The sequence below is a fragment of the Labeo rohita genome, chromosome 14, assembly GCF_022985175.1.
Source record: "Labeo rohita strain BAU-BD-2019 chromosome 14, IGBB_LRoh.1.0, whole genome shotgun sequence".
NCBI classification, from domain to species: Eukaryota; Metazoa; Chordata; class Actinopteri; order Cypriniformes; family Cyprinidae; genus Labeo; species Labeo rohita.
Genome location: NC_066882.1, coordinates 5,101,701 through 5,123,135, shown reverse-complemented (window position 1 = coordinate 5,123,135; position 21,435 = coordinate 5,101,701). Strand labels below are relative to the sequence as shown.

The following is a 21,435-nucleotide window of genomic DNA, read 5'->3' as shown; positions in this document are numbered from 1 at the left end:
CTTTGATGCCATGTACTCACTATCTGCCTGACCATAGAGGCAGTTACCAAAATATATTGCTGAGGGGAACCGAACAAATCACTGGTGACTAACAGATATATTGCAGATCCGGAGGCATAGTTTATTCCCTCCCATCCCAAAGGAATTTGTTTGATGGTATAGACTGTGTTGTGTGAGTTAAAAGCCCACTGGTGCTCTTGTATGTGATGCTGCGGCGCAAACGATACGTCTGCGCGAAAGCAATACGCGTGAATTTGACGTTTAAACCAGTTTTATGTTATTTTCCTCATATTTGATATCGTATTTCCCCACAGAAGCGTTGCATTGTAGTAAACACATCAAAAACAGCCCTAACGGAATGCCCGATAGCTTAAAGCCTATCTGCAGATGTTCTTGGCAAGCCTAAAAACATATTTTGAGGACTACCTATGGTAACTGAGTTCAAATCAGCCACCATGGAGAACATCCCAGCTTTACAAACTGATATGAATGGCGAGTGAGTTTTCGAGTAGGCAGTGCGTGGCTCTGTCTGTGCCCTTACCTCCAAAGCTTTCCGTAATCTCTCACACATATTGCTTCATCCATCTTTGTTATCTCTTCATAAGAGCACCGGCTCTGTATACAAGGCGGATATTTTGCCCCAAAGAAATTGTTTCCTTCCTTTTACATTTCAAAAAGTGTTGTCCATTGAACATTTCACTTTACTGGCAGATTTCTCCATGTATGTAAATTTGGCCTTTTACTTTGCTTTTTGTCCAGAGTGGAGGTCAAAACGAGTTTGTGTGTGTCTTTCTTTCTTTCTTTCTTTACTCACATTGTGAGCTTTTTTTCTTTTCATGAATCAGATTAATACATAATGTATACATTGTGATCTTATATGTGACCCTGGACCACAAGACCAGTCTGAACTATTTGTAGCAATAGCCAAAACTACATTGTATGGGTCAAAATTATACATTTTTCTTTACATTATTAGGATGAGTAAAGATCATGTTCCATCAAGATATTTTGTAAATATGTCAAAGCTTAATTTTTGATTAGTAACATGCATTGCTAAGAACTTCATTTGGACAACTTAATATTTATTTATTTATTTATTTATTTGCATTAGATTCCAGATTTTCAAAATAATTTCAAAATAGCCAAATATTGCCTGATCCTAACAAACCATACATAAATGGCAAGCTTATTTATTCAGCTCTCAATTTCAAATTAAAATCAAATCTCAATTTACAAAAATCTTAAATTGACCCTTATGACTGGTTTTGTGGTCCAGGGTCACATATGTAAACTATTTAATTAATGAACTATTGATAAGGTAATTCAATAAACATATGCAATAAAACAATACAATAAAGATAATGACACAATAAATACAATATAATAAATGACCATATATAGGCATTGCTTGGGATCAGTCAGATTTTTCTTTCTTTTTTTTTTTTTTTTTTAGATTCTTAAGCTCATTAAGGCTGCATTTATTTAATCAAAAATACAGGAAATATATTTTAATATTGTAAAATATTTTTACCATTTAAAATAACAGTTTTCTATTTCGCTTGTGATATAATTTATTTTTATGATGCAAAGCTGAATTTTCATCAGCCATTACTCCAGTCTGCAGTGTCTAATCAAATCAAATCAAAATCAAATCACCTTTATTTATTTATATGTCACATGACAAGATTCAGAAATCATTGTAATATGCTAATTTATTATCATTGTTTTTTGTTGTTGTTTTTTTAGGACTAGTGATACTTTTTTCAGAATCCTTTGATAAAAGGTTTAAGTGTTTATTTACAGAACAGTAGACATATCATGTAACAATATACACTACCATTGAAAAAGTCATGAAAAGGTCATTTTATCTTTTTTTTCCCCTGTTTTTAAAAGAAATGAATACTTTCATTCATCAAGGATGTGTTAAAAAGATTTTTATAAGTGTAATTATAGTCTTAGACTACTGTTTTGAATAAATGCTGTTCTTTTTAACTTTTCTATATAAATATATATATGGAAAGCTACTTGGTCAATACTAATATATTAACACTTGATGTATTATTGTGTGTGTGTATTTATTTATTTATCACACCACAGGAATATTTATTTACAGTAAAGCTACGAAGAACAAAATAAAAGGTGACCAAAACCTGAAATGTGATGTACTTATACATCCGTGTGTATATTTAAAGCTTTGATTTTGATGTAGCGTATTACAAGTTGTCAAAAACACATAAACAGTCATCATCGTGCGTTTCACCGTTTATTTTTGCGTGTGTGTTTTTCACATTTCAAATTGTGTCTGAATTTATTGCTTCTCTTCACATGCTGGCCCATGTACACAATAAGTCCTCCTGGCAGGGAGGGAGAGCGCAGCATGGATCTTGTAGCACTCTCTATGTTATTATCATGATCAGTGCTGATTGCTGATTGTTATGGTGTTTGCACCTCTCTTCTATTCAGCCCATGCTGTGTGTTTGGGCAGTGCTGATTGTGTTGATGCTAACACCCCCCTCCTCTTGTCTTCCTAATGGAGGAGAGGCCTGAACACACCAGAGGAGAGGAGAGGTAGGACCACACCAGACATAATGAACACCAGACAATCAAGACCATCAGTCCATGGAAAAAGTCAAGTAGCTAGAAGAGTAGAGCGCAGGCAATCTTTTGTCCCCTCCAAAAAAAAAAGCGCTTCAATTTCCTTTACCTCCCATTCTCGCCTTAAAACACATGGAGAGAGGGATGTTTGGAAAGATAATACGGCAGCATCTTATTCTCGGAGCGTGTGAGTGGCAGCGTGGAGATTTACTTATTTTTTTATTTATTTCCAGATCAGACACCAAATGGAATCTTTTATCCGCTGCTTGTTTTTAATCAACGCTAACAAAAGAAAAGACAGTGGAGAGAGTTTGACCCGCCGTGTTTCGGGGGACAACCTCTTTCTGTGGTCACTTTGTCCTTGATTTTGTTCTTTTATTTGTTTTGCTGTTTTAATCTCAGCCAAGTCAATAATATTCTTTGTTGTCTGAAAATGGTGTGTCGGGGAAAAAAGGTCTCCCTCTTTTGTTGAAATTACCTGCCTGTGACTTCTCTCTCCTCAGGACTCGGGGATGAAGTAATCATTAAATGTTGTTTTCTGCCCGCAATTACTTTCCCTTGCAATGGGTCAAACGCAGCATGGATAGAGAAGAGGGATGGAGAGGAGGGTGTGTGAATGAGGAAAAGAGGAAGTAGATTTGAACAAGTTTAATATATCTGGGCAGAGAGCTTAACTGATATACACGAGTTTTATGCCCACCGAGGCTCCACTTATATCATTTAACAGTAATATTGTTAAATATTATTACGATTATTACATTCATTCCTGTGATCAAAGCATCATTACTCCAGTCTTCATTGTCATAGTATGCTATTAATGCTATCAATTTTTGCTGTTCAAGGACATTTCTTATTATCAGTGTTAAAAACAGCAAAATTTCCTGAAAGATGGTACTTTTTTATGGTTCTTTAAGATAGAAAGATTCAAAAGAACAGCATTGATTTGAAATAGAAGATTATTGTACGATTATAAAAGTCTTGACTGTTACTTTTGATCAATTTATGCCTTTTCTAGAACTCTTCAATGATAATTTAGGGCAGATCTAATAAGTATTTTGGACAGTTAACACATCTGTGATTCATGGAAACCTGTTACTGCCACTGAATTAAAAAAAAAGAAGGTAATTCTGACTTTTTTTGACAATAAATTCTGACTCGCAGTTCTGACTTTTTTCTTGGTATTGCATGACACAAATTTGCAATTCTTAATTTTTTTTCTCAGAACTGCATGATACAGACTGACCATTCTGACTTTTTTAGCTCTGAATTGCATGGTACAAACTCACAATTCTGACTATTTTCTCTGAATTGCATGATACAAACTTGCAATTTTTTTTTTTCTCAGAACTGCATGATACAAACTCACAATTATGACTTTTTTATCTCTAAACTGCATGATACAAACTCACAGTTCTGACTTTTTTTCAGAATTACATGTTACAAACTCACAATTCTGACTGTTTTCTCAGAACTTCATGATACAAACTCACAACTCCGACTTTTTTTTACCTCTGAACTGCATGGTACAAATTCACAATTCTGACTTTTTCTTAGAATTACATGATACAACTCACAATTCTGACTTTTTTTCTTGGAATTACATGATACAAACTCACAATTTTGAATTTTTTTCTCAGAATTGCATGATACAAACTCACAGTTCTGACTTTTTCCTTAAAATTGAGAATATTCAGTGATATAAACTTGCAATTTGAGAAATGAAGTCAGAATTGCAAGATATAAATTATGAGTTCCGAGTTTTAAACTGATTGCATGATATAAACTTGCAATTGTGAGAAAAAATTGTGAGATTTAAACTCAGAATTCCGAGAAAGTCAGAATTGTATTTCAATTCTGACTTTTTTTCCAAAGAGTTCAGAGTTTATATCTCACAATTTTCACTTTATAACACAATTGCGAATTATGATGTCAGAATTTTTCCCTCAGAACTGGACTTATAACTCACAATTGCAAGTTTATATCTTGAAAAAAGTCAGAATTGTGAGATCAAACCCACATTTTGCAAGAAAAAAGTCTATTAAAAGTTTATATCTCGAAAATATGACTTAGTTTCTCAGAATTGAGTTTGAGATTTCTGACTTTATAACTTGCACTAGCGAGTTTACATCTTACAGTTCTATTGCGAGATGTAAACTCATAATTGTGAGAAAATTAGTTTTTGTGAGATAAAAAGTCATAATTACCTTTTTTATTTTTCATTCAGTGGCAAAAACAGCCTTCCATAGTGATCATTTACAAATGTGTTTGACCTTTTTTTTTCATCCATACAGTTAATATCTTTCACTGTACGGATAAACAGAGTTGGAACTATTGCTGTAGGTCACACTTAAAAAATGCTGCAATTTTACAGATAACAAAGTATCAAACTATGTGAGTTCTGCTAAAAATATTATACTTTTTTCCAAAACTAAATTCACTTTTTCCAGCCATGTTTGCTATTACTTTTAACCAAGTAGTCCCAAGGTGATTTTTAGGAGATGGATGAAGTCAATTCCCCACAAGAACACACAGGTGTCCTATAGCAGAGTCACCACAGGTGCCGTTTATCACATAAACATTCCACTAACGCTTGACAACCATAAAGACTCCAAATACTTCTTGTCTTACGCCTATATAAGGACTTTATAGTGTTCTAGCTCAGACGAAAGCACTTTTTTAGAGCATAAGTGTACATTGGTGGAGTGTGACAAATAGTTTTACAGAAGAGGCTGTTTGTAACGCCCTTATATTGAGATGGTTTGAGCTTGTGTTATGCTAATTACCAACTTCATGCACAAGCTCACTCATTTAGAATAATCCTAATTCATCACTATTAGAATGAAAGTAACACATCTGTGTGTGTATGCACCTGGAATGTTTTTGCACACAAGAGCATTGATATGCCATTATTAATGGGCTATAAATTAAAGGCCACTTTTTTTCATAGCTGCTGCACTGTAAAAGACACACCTTGATTAAAAATGTGTTGAGGTGCCGTCAGTCGACTCCACCCTTTTGAGAGGGCAGACATATTTCATACTAGTCAGCTTGTGAAATATAGCGCATGCTCACACTGCCACAGCAGTTTCCATTTCATAAGGACTGAGTCAATTAGATGTGGTTTGAAAAGCTGAAAAAATTAGTTTAAGTCTAATTAAATAATTGCCCACTATTTGGTAATGATTTATAAGTCTTGATTCTTCCACAACCAATCAGAACGTATAATTATTGTAAATGCAGTGTGTAAACAAACATAATAATCGTCTAATTAAATAGAAAAATGGCTTTAAGTATCCTCAGACAGGTCAGTGCTGTTTTGATGAATGTATCCGTATGACAGCACTCGTACTGTGAATGTGCCCGTGTTGTAAGCGATGTCTGTTGTGCAGGTGTGAAAGATGATAAACAAGTAGCAAATTGAGAAGAAACAAGTCTGAACATTTGCCAGGCGTAAAGCGCATGCTTTTCTTTGTAAGATGCTCTTTTTCATGAGGAGAAATCTCTGTGCCAGATTTTTATTCAAATACAGGAAACTGCACATGTGCTGCCCTGAAGTTTTTTTGTTTTTTTTACTGCCGACTAACAGATGGTGGGATGTGTACTTTACGTATTCAGGGGGCCATTATTCAAAAAAACACTCTGTCTTGTGCTGGACCCCAGAGCAACTCAGCTGTGCAATCGTGAATTATAACTTCCCCCTAAAATTGTCATGCTGTTTGTCAATCGGTCATTTAATCTTAACAAGGGCGTTTTTCATTATATACTGTATATAGAATTGCACAACTCTCTATTTTTTTTCTCTGTTTAGTCTTTAATCAAGTCAGTAATTACACTGATTAACAAGTTAGTAAAATATTTAATTAATTTTAATCACACTAATTACATGATATGCTGATTCATTAATCACAATTAATTACGTTTTGCTGAGAAAACCCCCCAAACAAAGATAATACAACAATATTATTGTGGCAGTTTAAGTAAAGCAAAAAAATAGAAATTGACGTTAAAATTCAGCGTATTGTTTGTTATATTTCCAAATCACTGAACATAAGCTAGCCTAGTTCTTGTAGTCTGTGGCATGTCTCAGACTGCTATATTTGGCCGTAGTGTCACATCCCGCTGTGTTTTCAGGGTCTTGAACTGTTAAAGGAATAGTTTACCCAAAAATAAACATTTGCTGAAAATGCATCCATCCTCAGGCTGTCCAAGATGTGGATGAGTTTGTTTCTTCATCAGAACAGATTTGGAGAAATGTAGCATTACATCACTTGCTCTCCAGTGGATCCTCTGAATGGGTGCCGTCAGAATGAGAAACCAAACAGCTGATAAAAACATCACAATAATCCACAAGTAATCCACACCACTCCAATCCATCAATTAACATCTTGTGAAGTAAAAAGCTGTGTTTGTAAGAAACCAGTCCATGGATTGTTTTCACTTGTAAACATGCTTGATCAGCGCATATTTCTCTCCTTATGCAGACAAAACAACTTTTTCTCAGAAGAAAGCAATATTATGGATAGAAAGTTTAAAGTTAAAAATGCAGCTTTTCACTTCATAAAGACAGTTGTGTGGATTACTTGTGGATTATTGTGGTGTTTTTATCAGGTGTTTACACTTTTATTCTGACGGCACCCATTCACTGCAGAGGATCCATTGGTGAGCAAGTGATGTGTATCTATATATATAATATAAATCCTGAGTTATATATTTTCGGTAACACTTTTATGTTAAGGACCAATTATCACTATGAATTAGCATGCATATTATAAGCATATTGGCTGTTTATTAGTATTTATAGAGCACATATTAATTATTTATTCTGCATGACCATATTTATATCCCTTAATCCTAAACTTAATAACTACTTTGCTGAAATTGGGAGTTTATTGAGGCAAAAGTTAGTTAATAGAGTTAATAGTGAGAACTGGACCTGAAAATAAAGTGTGACCATATTTTCATATATGATTGTGCACCTGCTACCTATTTGTTAATTAAATTAATTTGTACATAAAATGTATTATAACGTGTTACAAAGTCATCATTAAGATTAATTTGAAAGGTAGTTGCTGAAATCTAGAAAGCAGGACTCGTGAAGATGCTGAAAAGCTCCCGTAAGTGTATAAAATATGTTGTATGGCTCCACGGAGCCTGGAATTTCTTTAACATATTGCAGTTGCTGGAGTGTTGCATGCCCCTGGCCTCCAGTTGTAATTTATTTTTGCGATGCATGTCACAGTTTACATCCCACTGTACATTTGTACATTTGGGACTTCATGAATATATAATAGCTAAGAGCAGCATGAAATCATACGGATCTCCTCTGCAAAAGTAAAAGTGTAAATCACTCATAAGCAGCGATGAAATACGAGAGTGGTGCTGGAGTGGAGCTGGTGATGAAATGCATCTAGCCTGCAGTAAGTGGCCTTTCCCTGATTCATGAGAATGAAAAGTGGGCCTCTTATTTCACCTGATGGTTGTGTCCAACCCTTGAGTGAAAAATGGCATCTTTCCCCTTGTAAAACACCCATGGGGTTAAATAGCTCCATTATTATTAATGACCATCCATTTGCCAATCTAGATGTGGAGTCAGAGCGGGTGTGTAATGAAATGATAAAGTCCATGTAATTACAAACTCAATTATTATCTTTCAAATTTCATTTTGTTTGACAGCATGGGATTTGTTTGAAGCCCATGCCCTTTGTTTAATCTGTATTGCATGCATGTACAGAAGGGTCCAGAACACTGTGACCACACTGGAAACTTGGCATTCAAAATCTAATTTAAGACGGAAGTAAACAGGAGATTTTAGAATTACGAAAAAACACTGATGTAAAATGAATGAGAAATATGTTGAATTGTGTGGTATTTCTAGTTCACTAATCAGATCAATCAATTTGTGACAATGACTGTGAAGCACAAGATGCTTATTAGATCTCAGGAACTTTAAATTCAGTCACAAGTATTTTCAACAAGTAGTTCAAAACCCTCTTAAGGTAAATATATATAGTTAGTTTGTTTAGTTTAGTTTACTTACAGAAATACCTAGGTCGAAAACTAATAATATGAGTTCAAAGCGTATTTGGTTTAGTTTAGTTTACTTACAGAAATACCTAGGTCGAAACCCTCTTTTCGTTTTGTTGTTCTTCCAAACTAATGACATGACTGAAAGTGTACTTAGTTTAGTTTAGTTTAGTTTATCTTCCATACTAATGAACAACTAGCTTAGGTCTCATTACAACAATACCTAGGTCAAAATCCTCTTATTTTATCTTCAAAACTAATGATATGACTGAAATTGTATTTAGTTCATTAGTTTTAGTTTAGTTTAGTTTAGTTTAGTTTAGTTTAGTTTAGTTTAGTTACAGCAATACCTAGGTCAAAACCCTCTTTTTGTTTTGTTTTTATCTTCCATGACTGAAAGTGTAGTTAGTTTAGCTTAGTTTAGTTTAGTTTAGTAATAGCAATACCTAGGTCAAAACCTTATTTTTGTTTGTATCCGTCAAAATAATAACATGACTAAAAGTTTATTTAGTTAGTTAGTTTAGTTTAGTGTAGTTACAGCAAAACCGAAAAAGATTGAAATCCTCTTTTTGTTTTGTTGTTCTTCCAAAATAATAACGTGACTGAAAATGTAGTTAGTTTAGTTTAGTTTAGTTTGGTTTAGTAACAGCAATACCTAGGTCAAAACCCTGTTTTTGTTTAGTTTTGTTTTTATCTTCCGAAATAATGACATGACAGAAAGTATATTTAGTTAGTGAGTGAGTGAGTTAGTTAGTTAGTTAGTTCGTTCGTTAGTTAGTTATTTTGGTTTAGTTTAGTTACAACAATACCTAGGTTAAAATCCTCATTTTGTTTTGTTTTGTTGTTTTTCCAAAATAATGACATGATTGAAAGTGTATTTAGTTAGTTTAGTTTAGTTTAGTTTAGTTCAGTTTTTATCTTTCAAACTAATGACATGAGTGAAAGTGTTACAACTAGCTTAGGTCTAGATCAAATACCTAGATCAAAACCCTCTTTTTTATCTTCTAAACTAATGACATGACTGAAAGTGTATTTAGTTAGTTAGTTTACTTGTTTAGTTTAGTTACAACAATTGTATTTATTTGTTTATTTATCAAATCAAATGACATGACTGAAATGTTACATCTAGAACACTTGAGAGACATTGATTTAAATGAAATTAATGTTATTCTTCAGTTTGTCTTTTTGTAAGTAATGTGTAATGGTAAAAAAAAAAAAATAATAATTTATATAAAATAATTATAATTTTTGGGATTTTGGCTCCCCATACTAAAAATTAGGATGCATCATAACATTTGCTTGCTCATTCCTTCATTCATTCATTCATTCATTCATACATGCATGCAAGTCCACCTCTCCTTAAGGTTGTCAGCTGGTGAAACCATAATAATATCCTTAATTTAGTATGGATATTCTCTCTTGTCATGTTCTTATCCTGTCCCAAGGGTTCTAACTGTGCTCATATCAAGTGCACCAATTAAATACATGTAAAATTTGCATACATGGCTGAAACGATACTAAACTTTGATCAAATATGCCACAGCGTACCCCCTTGGTGGGTATGTTTTGGCTCACTGAACTTTATGAAGACTCATTACTTGATCATTTGCATTTTCGAAAAAAGCGCAACCCTAAATCTTTGCCGTGGTCTCTCATGAAACTTTCATTTGTGCTTCTCAACACAACTAAGACAGTGTTCAAAACATACACACACTAAAAGCAAGGCTACACTGAATCCTGTATCACATTTTTTAAAGGGGTCCTATTATGCTTTTTCACTTTTTGAACTTTAGTCAGTGTGTGGTGTGTATGTTTGGGCATAAAAAAGATCTACAAAGTTACAATTCTCAAAGTCCACTCCAAAGGGAGATATTTTGTTTTTAAAAAATCCCTTTTCAAGAACTACAACGAACGGCTCCTTTGGACTACAACGTTTGTTTTCTGCATGCAATGATGTCACAACGCGGTCAATTAGAATATCATTCAAATTAAATCCCGCCTACGAAAATTCAAATTGTTGGGGGAGTGTAGGGATGAGATAACGATGCAGCGCGGAGAGCCACTTCAACGAACCACAGTGCGGCAGGTATAAACACAAGCATTGATTCAGAGCAGTAACGTGCCGCAGACGTGTGCAGTACAGGGGGGCAAAACACATGCCGAAGCCACGGTCTACTCCGGTTGCCATGTCGGAGCCATATCGCGCCGCAGACATGTGCAGTGTGTGGTTAGAGATTTATTCATCATACAGTGTAGATAACGTTAGCTTCACTTATAACGCAAGTGTTTTTTAAAATGCATAAACTTGCACTAGAATAGGCTAGGCTAATCAGTGATGATGTTCTTTGATAATGTTAGGCTGCTTTTAGCCTTATGCTGGAGCTGGTTTCGGGCAATGAAACTAAGTATGTAAATAATTAAATGCATTAGCACGATAATATCACGTATCGGCGATCTCGCAGACTGATGATAGGACCCAACACTACTGTAGTGTATTACTCACCCTCCATGCATCCTAGGTGTATATGACTTCCTTCTTTCAGATGAATGCAATCGGAGTTATATTAAAATTTGCCTCCTAGGTTCCGGTGGGTTAATAAAGGCCTCCTGTGTCGAATCGATGCGTTTTTGTAAGAAAAATATCCATATTTAAAATGTAAGAATCACTTTAATCTAGCTTGCGCTAACAGCTGTACACAGAACTTGCTTCTTTGACAAGGGGCGTGGCAGTACTGAAACATCATCTAAGCTGTTCGCCAATCACAACGCAGTGACACAGCTAACCAATCACAACAGATTTTATTTTTCGGAGACGGAACCTGGAACTAATCGAGTCATTTGTGCCAGTCTGGGAGAAATGTATTGTAATAATGTAAATTATGTTAAAAATAATGCATTTTATGAACCACCAAGAATGAAAGCATGTTCTAGTATACCCCCAAAACAAAATCAAGACTCTGTTAAAGAGCACCCCTTTAAAATAAAATGACATATATGTCGTTCAATAAAATTCAAGGCTGAATTCTCTCATGTGACATAAAGCTCGCTGCTCCATGCGGAAATGTGCTGTAGATTGTACAGAGCCTGTTTTTCTTAAGCTGTACAGTCAACCAGATAATGTTTAGACAGGAGAGAGAGAGAGAGGAGAGAGATGATGTTCTATATTTATGCAATTAGCCCTCTAATTGGTAGTAATGGGTTTGCACATGCTAACATAATGACTTGAGTAATCATCTCTGTGGCATCCTTGATGTAAATCCCATCAAGATATATTCAGGTCGTGCTGCTTTGCTTAACAGCCCTGTCACAAATTGTCATCCGTGCTCATTGTCTGACTTCAGTACGTCTGTGTGATATGAGCACAGATTCATCGCACTTCCTGACCAGGAGCATCCCGTACTGTCAGATAGCGTGTTTACGTAAATGTCACTATAGCCCACGTCAGTTCATTTTATGTGTTAAGCGTTGTTGTTTTTCTTGTTCAAAACAGCATTTACTGTCATACAACCTGGTATCTCAGTGTAGACACTGAGATGTCATATTTAGCAAACTCTAGAACAATTCCTTTTCAGTTTTCACTCTCTATTATGCTAATAGGTTTTTAAAGGATTGAAATTCTTTTCTTTGGATTTAGTTCGGAAAATTAAGTTCAGGTTTTGAAATGCATGGTTATTTTTGTAAAAAAAAAAAAAAACATGCCTTTTTTAAACATACAATATTCATATGCACACATGCACAAAGTTATTTTTGAAAAGTCTTTTTTTATTTATTTTTTTTATGTAGAAAAAGGTCATGATTTATTCACCCTCAAGTTGTTCCAAATCTGTATTAATTTCTTTTATTTGTTGAACATAACAAATTATTTATTATTAGATCTTCAAATTATCTCCATTGACTTCCATAGTATGAGGGGGAAAAAAATACAATGGAAGTCAATGGGGACCAGCAGCTGTTTGGTCGCATACATTCTTCAAAATATCTCCTACTGTATTTAACAGAAGAAGAAAAATCATACAAGTTTGGAACAACTTGAGAATGAGTAAATGATGATTCATGTGTGGGTGAACTATCCCTTTAAGAATTAAAACACTTTTGTTTTACTGTAGAAAATAAAGCTAAGGTTTTGGAACAAAAGACGAGACCTTTACGGTTTGTCTTACGGGAGCAATCCGATTACCAATCTCTGACGACAGCGTTAGACAATGTTTGCAGGGGAAGATTGAAAATATCTTCAAGCGTTCACGCCGCTGTAATTACAAGTGTGAATCAGCCCGGGACTTCAATCAATAACCACTGGCCATTTTGCGAAATGTTTCAATCTGCAGACAATTTGCTTTAAATGCGAGCCGTTATTAGAAGCCCTATTACTCTCAGAGTAAATAGGCTTGACATTTTTAAGCCTATGTTTTGCGATAATGTAAATATCATTACCTCACACGACATTCTTTTTTCTTTTTTTTTTTTTGCAGGGAGATCTTTGTGGTGAAATTAGAAATACTATCTCTCACCCCCAAACGCAAGGTTTTCTGTTTTTCAGACCGGAGCACGTGGGGTCTGATTCTTTTTTTAAAAGCTCGACGAGAGAGTAGCGATTCCCCCTGAATACAAAAAGCACTTAAACAGCATCAGAGTGAGCCGCTGCCTCGGGCTGACGAAAGCATTCAGCGCTGTCACCCACATCAGTCAAGCAGTACTAGTCCCTGTGGAGGAGAAACTGATACGGACTACATCTTTGGAGCTGTTTAATGTGAAATATCACATGCGAAAAATAGTAGCTCTCCTGGCTGTTGACATAGCGCCACTGACAGCTCGTGCTGCGCCAAAGCAGCGTGGCTTCAAAACACCTTTTCCACATAATGTAATTGCGCACATACTCTCCACTGCTTGTGCTGATTAGCTTCGTATAGAGCACGCAAACACACACAGACCTGCTGGGCAAATGCACTAAAGGCGTCTTCTTGTGTGTTCTATATGTGTCTGCTTGCGCGCGTGAATCTGTCCACCGTGGCGTGATGCACTCGGCCCCTCAAAAGAACAATGGCTCTGAAAGACACCTCCAATTTCCAAAGCAGCTCTGGGGTGATTTACAGCAGTCTCCGAGAGCGACCTGGCCAGGACTCATTCTGCTTGCTCAGAGAGTGAGTGAGCGGCATCATTTTTCCTTAATGAAGTTAGTGACCCTCTGAAAGGTGACACGTTTACCGCTCCACTGATTTATGCACTGATGCTCTGAGGCAGACTATAGCAGAGTAAGACCGGGAGGATGTAGCCTCATCTCTCTCGCTTTTTCCTCTCTTTCTGTTTATAGCTCTCTATATTTGTGCTATTCTGTCCAGTTCTCTGGTATTAAGACAAACTGGCATGTAAAATAAGAGCATACTGTAGCTCTATTCCTAAACTTAGTAAGCTGTATGAAGCCCACAATATACTGGGGTTTTTGTGTGTGTGCATAGTGCACATGGCGTAAATATTGTTATCAGCATAATGCGTATGGGTCCCAATTTTTCGAACTGTGTATATTTTGTACATTAAGTTTGCATATGCGGCTTGAATTTTTTTGCACTAATTAGTTCTTCCACAAGGTGGCAACACTGCCCTGGCTGGTTGTTTTTCAGCATAGTCTGTAAATAAAATGGATGACACACCTTCACTCTCTTCCACTGAAGAAAGGTGAAGTTGCCAGTGCCCCTATAGGGTGCGGACATATCGCACTGATTTCGGACCAGAGTCTGCGCAGTAGTGAGCGAAGTGAAGCCGCGTCCCGCCCACACTCCCACAGAGTCAATCACAAGCACACGCCCCTGACTTTTTTTATTTAGCCTGACTGCTCCAATTTTTGTCTGCTAATTGCCATAAAAGTGGCTTGTGTTAAAATAATGTAAACATAACCCCAGTCTCCACCTGAAGATCCCAAAAAAAAGTCAGTTGGTGCCTCAGAGAAGCTGTCAATCTCAGCTGTCAATCACACTCCCTGTTTTATAGTGTCGCATAACTAACTAAAACCAAATTTATTTAAAAACTAACACTTGAACTTACATCAGTGTGATAAAAACTACATAAAATGACAAAAAAATGTCTTGAATTGAAATGTAGAGGGCAGGCTTTATGACCTATTCTAGGACCAGCCACAAGGGGGTATTCAAAACGTGTTGGCTTCAAGACTTGTGCGGCACACTTGGATGGAACAACAACAAATTAATGGAGACCGCAACAAGTCGGTGGTGGAAATGTCGATGTCAGTGCGTTCTAGTCCATCACACCACAAGATGGTGCCATGGTTTAAGAGCATTTCATATTCTGCAAGTTATGGCAAAATTAACGTTTAGACTGTCCTAAAATCAGTATATTGTCATTCGTTATTCAAAAATGTAAAACGATCTAGTGTCAAATATAATAGTACGTTATTCCAAACATTAGCACTAAATAGTTGTCTATCTTTTAGACATTGAACATTAGACATGTTGCACATAAACCAGCTCTTTATCCTCATTTGTTGCTGAGGTTGGCGTTGATTGATCTGCCCAGAGTTCACAAACTGGATCTGCAGTTTGAAGCAGCATTCTGGCAGACGTTACTTTTAAGTAGGAGGTGGTAAAAATCTACCTGCAAACTTTAGTTTAATCAAATAAAAAGATGTTTTTATCGTTTTCATAACTTCTGGAGAGAAATAGTACAGACACTATATGAAAGGATGAAACTTTGTGATGCTTGCACACACAATCAAATAGACCCTTACAAAAATAAACCATATTTTTATTGTGGTGTTTATTGTGGCATACTGGTTAACACTGGTTTTATAATGACAACTCTGAAGAATTTAGCATAGTAATGGATATAACACTGTTAATGTGTTTTTATTTTTGGCAGAATAGATCTGCTATGCTGCTGAATTGCTGCTATTGGTTATTGCTGTTGTTGTAGATTATAGCTGCTGCTGCTGCTGCTGCAAAGCAAGCTACTGCAAATACATAAACAGATACAGTGCTGTGAGTATTTAAGCAATACTGCTGCTGCGCAAGTAGCAAAGCAGATCTATACAGGTGGAGCTGGGGAGGTGGAGGGTTTCAGAGGAACTCTAAAAGCATGCTGCAAACTTCTCTAGTGAATGCTAATGAAAAGCAGCAAGCTCATTGGCTGCGTATGCAACATGAACCAATCTACTTGTGCCAAGTAGTTTAACACTGTGAATATCATGAGTTTGCTTTAAGCACCATCACCCTGCACCATCTAGAGCAGTGGTTTTCAAACCGGTCCTGGAAGCACCCCTGCCCTGCACATTTTGTATGTCTCCCTCATCTAACACACCTGATTCAACTCATCGGCTCATTAGTAGAAACTGCACAACATGAATTGAGTGTGTCTGAAGAGGGAGACATACAAAATGTGCAGGGCAGGGGTGCTTCCAGGACCGGTTTGAAAACTACTGATCTGGAGTTTCATAACTGAACTTGGCTTTTTTTTTTTTTTTTTGTTTACAAATGCAATGGTTAAACTTTTTTGTAGTAGTAGTAGTAGTAAAACAATGGTTAATTCTCTGAGGGGAGTATATTTAGCATGTTGCTAAGCTAACAGCATGGTTCTTCAGGGTGTGTTCACACTTGTTATGTTTGGTTCGATTAAAACAAACTCAGATGAGATTGCTCTGTTAGCACGGTTCATTTGAGCAAGTATGAACGCTGCCATCCGAACCCTGGTGTGCACCAAACAAGCAGACCGAGACCGCTAAAAAGATGGGTCCGCTTTCAAACGAACTCTGGTGTGATAAACAAACCAAAAACAGGAAGTAATGATAAGATGCAACTAGTGCCTTTTATGAGCTCTTTGTGAGTTCACAGGTAGTGAAAATAAAATCATATACACACAGCAATAAGCGCACTTAGTTCAGCAGACGGCATTAGGTGTATTTGACTTAAAGTGCCGCTGAGCAGACCGATCAGTGAATGGGTATTTTAATGTCATTTAATCGCTGCACCGCTTTAAGTCGAACACACCTTTTGCTTTTATTTGGAGCACTCAGTGAGTTCCGTCACGAAATATACATCATTCAACCTGGCCAATCAGGTTGTGAGTGTATTACTGTGCCTTTAGTTTCTGTATCTTTAGTTTCACTGTCAAAAATGCCCGTGTGAACGTTAAACAGACCAGGACCAAATGTATCATTGTCCTTGTTGGTCCGGACCAAATAAACCAAACAAACCAAATTACAAGTGTGAATACACCCTTGAAAATGCATAGCACACACAAATGTTGTTGGGTAAAATAGTCATTTTAAGTTGATGTTTTCGGTATTAAATGAGATTTCTTGGATTTGTTTACAGATGTTTGTTTAATAGAATTACTGTGGCTCAATTCATGGCTTTCCTGTAGCTCAGACCATAAATACCTATATAAGTATATCCCTTCAGACACGCAAGCACGTCCACTATCATGGAACAGTCAACATTTCAGAGACAGCTTAATACTCACACTAACAAACCAATGAATTTCCATGGAACATGTCAACATTATGCAGCCTATGGTTGTGAAAGCCATAAATATCTATCCTAGTGTTCTCTGCCCTGGTGAAAAAAACAGCATATGCTGGTAGGTATGTTTTGATGCTGGTTTAAGCTGGTCCTTAGCTGGTTTATGCTGGTCCTTGACCAGCAACATGACCAGCATAAACCAGCTAAGGACCAGCTTAAACCAGCATCAAAACAAACCTACCAGCATTTGCTGTTTTTTTCACCAGGGTAATGGTCAAAAACATTTGTAAGACTATTCTCAAGTGTTTATTAACCTACCTTGGCAGTTGCAGTATGGTGGATGGCTTACATATAGCAGTCCATAGCAACTAATACAGTATTTATGTATGGGTATCTGTTGCTTAGACTTTAAATCATACCGCTAGCAATGGCAAGGCTGTGGGTTTGATTCCCAGGAAATGCATGTACTGATCAAACGTATTGAATGTAATGTCAGTATAAATATTTATTCTGTATTTCTGCTATTTCAGATATTTTGATTTCCCTCTGCAAGATATTAAAATACTAAACATAAAAAAGCAATAACTATATTGGCTCCTGGTGGTAAAAAATAAAAATAACCCAAGCATGTAATGCAAGGGAACCAGACGTAGTCCCTTTCAATTATTTCTAACATCTTTACTTATGCAAATATGCTAAATTATTTCTAGATGACAGCTTGGAGGGGGGACCAGCATGAGCAAAGTGATGTTCAGACAGGGCTCTCCTTTTCCTGGCGGGTTAAGATATACATACGCCGCTGTAGGGCTCCAGCCTGCCTCCACAAGCACTGTTTTACATTCTAATTATTAGAGTTGACAGGCTTTATGGCTGGGGCTCAATACTGAGGTCCTTTTCTTGGCACATCTCGCATGTGATGTCAGAGCAAGTTTAATGAGATAAGAAAGTTAGAGTCCTGTAGTTTACGGTTCCCTTTCCTTTGAGCAAATCACGTTCTGTTGCTCGCAGCTACTGCGGCACGCGTACTGTACGTGTCAGCCGTGCTAACAAGTAGGCGAGAAGGAGGAATCGCAGCGTTTCCGTTTGATTCGTCTTAATTGACTTAAGTGGGGGACTTCAGTGGAAGAAAGGTGTGCCACGATGACTGCGATTAAAATAAACAATGGTTTTGGAGCCGTTCATTAATTCTTTAATATGTAAAAAGCCAATCTCAGACACAAACAACTGAGACTTTTTTTTAAGATTTAATTAAGCTACAGGGAATTCAGTGCATATTGTAGGTAAACACTTTGGGCCATGGGAATACCATTTAAATTAAAAGAACTGGTGTTGTTTTTCTCATTATGAGATGAATTAAACATTTATCACTGCCTTTCATTTCTCGCAGAAGCTGACATTTACAGGTCACCTTTTGATAGCGCCAACTTTGTATTGTCTCCAAGTGCCTTAGCAATAAGAGAAAGTATGATTTATTTTGTCTTCCGTGTTCACCTCTTGACTGAGCCTCCGCATTTGTCATTTCATCATCCACAGCTATTGAAGTGAACCTGCAGAAAGCTCTCGCCGAGGCCTCGGAGACCTGTACCCAGGAATGTCTGATCCTGGGTCATTCTGACAGCTGCTGGATGCCGCCAGCGCTGACCCAGTTCCAGACGTCCGGCGCCGCCACTCTGCCCTCGTTTGGTTTTCAACAAAGCTGGGCGCGGGGGAACAAGCCAGATGGGCGTCACACCCTTGGCAGGTCAGTGCCCAAAGATGATCTGGACAAAGGGAGCAACCGGCCCCAATTCTACAACACACTTGAGAGACACTGCGGCAAGAAAGAGGATCCCGTCAAGGTCATCCCTCTAGCCAGCTTTTCCGCCACGTCCAGCCCCCAGACGTCCACCGGCGGAGGCTCATCCGCCTTCCTGCACGAGCATCAGCTGTAGAAGCGAGGGTAGGCCTCAGAGCACCGCATAATGAGAGTGATTGAAACGGAAAAGCTGACGGGTTCTGATCGGTATTAGCATGTGTCAAACGTTTCACGACACAAATGTGACGTTAAAGCGAATCCTCTGTGATCCTCTGTGAAACTGAAACATGTACAGTAGACAAATGGTAGATATAGACCAAAGTAGCTCCTCAAGTGAAAAAAAAAAGAAACAAAAAAAAGCGGTGTGAAATGTGTCTTAGTGACAGATTAGTGGCAAATGAATTAAGCTTTACTGTTGATCAAAAGGGACAAGATTTTTATTTCATTCTTTTGTGCGCCTGTTGAATGCAACTTATCAAATTATGTTTAAAGGAGAAGTCCACTTCCAGAACAACAATTTACAGATAATGTACTCACCCCCATCATCCAAGATGTTAATGTCTTTCTTTCTTCAGTCGTAAAGAAATTATGGTTTTTGAGGAAAACATTTCAGCATTTTTCTCCATATAGTGGACTTCTATGGTGCCCCGATTTTGAACTTCCAAAATGCAGTTTAAGTGTAGCTTCAAATGATCCCAAATGCGGTTGTAAACAATCCCAGCTGAGGAAGAAGGATCTTATCTAGCGAAATGATTGATTATTTTCATTAAAAATAGTACAATTTATATACTTTTTAATTTCAAACGCTCGTCTTGTCTTGCTCTTCCCGACCTCTGTTTTTTCCCAGAGTCATGACAGTTAGGGTTTGTCAAAAAACTCCCATCTCATGTTCTCCCTCAACTTCAAAATCGTCCTATATTGCTGTTTTACCTTTTTTGTTAAGGGTGTTTCATCTTCTTTGCATGTTCAAGACTGGGTCGGTACTTCTGCAGCGATGTAAGATGACTTTGAAATGATTTTTGAAGTTGAGGGAGAAAATACGATTGGAGTTTTTTTCGACATACCCTACTGTCTTGAACCAGAATACACAGAGTTACGAATACACGAGTGTTTAAGATTAACAAGTATTTAAATTGTATGTTTTTAATGAAAATAACCAATTGTTTCGCTAGATAAGACCCTTCGTCCTCGGCTGGGATCATTTACAACCATATTTGGGATCGTTTGAAGCCACATTTAAGCTTCATATTGGAAGTTAACTCGAGGCACCATATCAGTCCATTATATGGAGAAAAATCCTGAAATGTTTTCCTCAAAAAACAATTTCTTTACAACTGAAGAAAGAAAGACATGAACATCTTGGATGACAAAGGGGGTGAGTACATTCTCTGTAAATTGTTGTTCTGGAAGTGGACTTTTCTTTTAAGTCTGTGCTGCTGGAGGAAATCATTGCATACGTTCACATGCACGCCGATATTCCTATCTAATTATAAAAAAAAAAAAAAAGTGTGCATATTCCTCATATTATCTGGTCTAATTTTAAATGCATATGACTGCATGTCTGCATTTCAGCGGCTAGCGGTCTTGGCGAGTTTATTTGGCGCTCGCTAACAGTGTGCTTTGCACAAGAACACAGACACGCTCGTAAACAAAACAATAAAAATTAGGCTCCGCGTCAAGAAGTGCATTCGGAATATCACAACGCATGTAAGCGTAGTCAATAAGGATAAGTGTAATGTTGGGTGACTGCAGTATTTCTTCTGCTTCGGTGAGGTGCGTCGTTTCCAGCTGAATTTCCGCCTGAGTCAGTTTTCTGCTAAAGAGACCTAGTTCCATGCCCCTGAATGTGCTGCTTACTCTGTCAAGACTACAGATACAGCTAAGCCTCTCTGCAAAAATTAGTCTTGCTCGATGTTAACACGTAGAAACTTTTATATATTAGGGTGCTTTTTTTCTTCTTAAACTTTGACGCTCCTTTCTCCCTGGTGAGCTCAGAGCCTTCCTCTGATGTTCAGCATGTTGGTAGTTTCCATGCATCTGACACCCTTTCTCTGCCATTATAAGAAAGCCGCTTTTTTTTTTTCGATATTATCTCATTAGCAGAGGCACAGACATGGCTAAAGAGACACCCTTTGTTTTTTCGCACTACCGTATCAAGTTTTTCTTTTCGATATATACAATTTATGCACCATAATAAGTGCTGTGGAACCAATTACAAGAATCTCCCAATAGTATAATTACTTTGATCAGTAATCACCGTAACTGCTATAGAAGCAGAACGCTGCTTTATAATAGCATAATTGGCTACCTTTTGAATGTGTGTGTGCGTGGGCTTGTATGGTGCGCACTTCTTACGTAAAAGCGTTTGCGAGATTTATATACTGTATAATGATGTCAAAGAAACAGCCTTAAGATGTAGATGTGTATTGTATGGATGTAACGACTGCTAAGTGAAGTAGAAGTTTGCTTACAATCGTGTCATATTTTCCTCAAACAGAGACATCAAGTTATCCCACGAAGAGGTTGTGCGGGTTTGAGAAATCAGCACAAATTTAA

The 21,435-nt window shown here is 37.1% G+C and overlaps 1 protein-coding gene across 3 annotated transcripts in view; it reads left to right on the top strand.

The window, feature by feature from the left end:
• pcdh11 (protocadherin 11) overlaps positions 1-19,477 on the top strand; it is a 247,973-nt gene extending 228,496 nt beyond the window's left edge. For all 3 annotated transcript variants that reach the window (XM_051127679.1, XM_051127682.1, XM_051127681.1), the window contains one exon: positions 18,618-19,477. In XM_051127679.1, the coding sequence (XP_050983636.1) occupies positions 18,618-19,015 (398 nt within the window). In that variant the 3' untranslated portion in view covers positions 19,016-19,477. The remainder of the gene's footprint in view (positions 1-18,617) is intronic.
• The last annotated feature ends 1,958 nt before the right edge of the window (positions 19,478-21,435 follow it).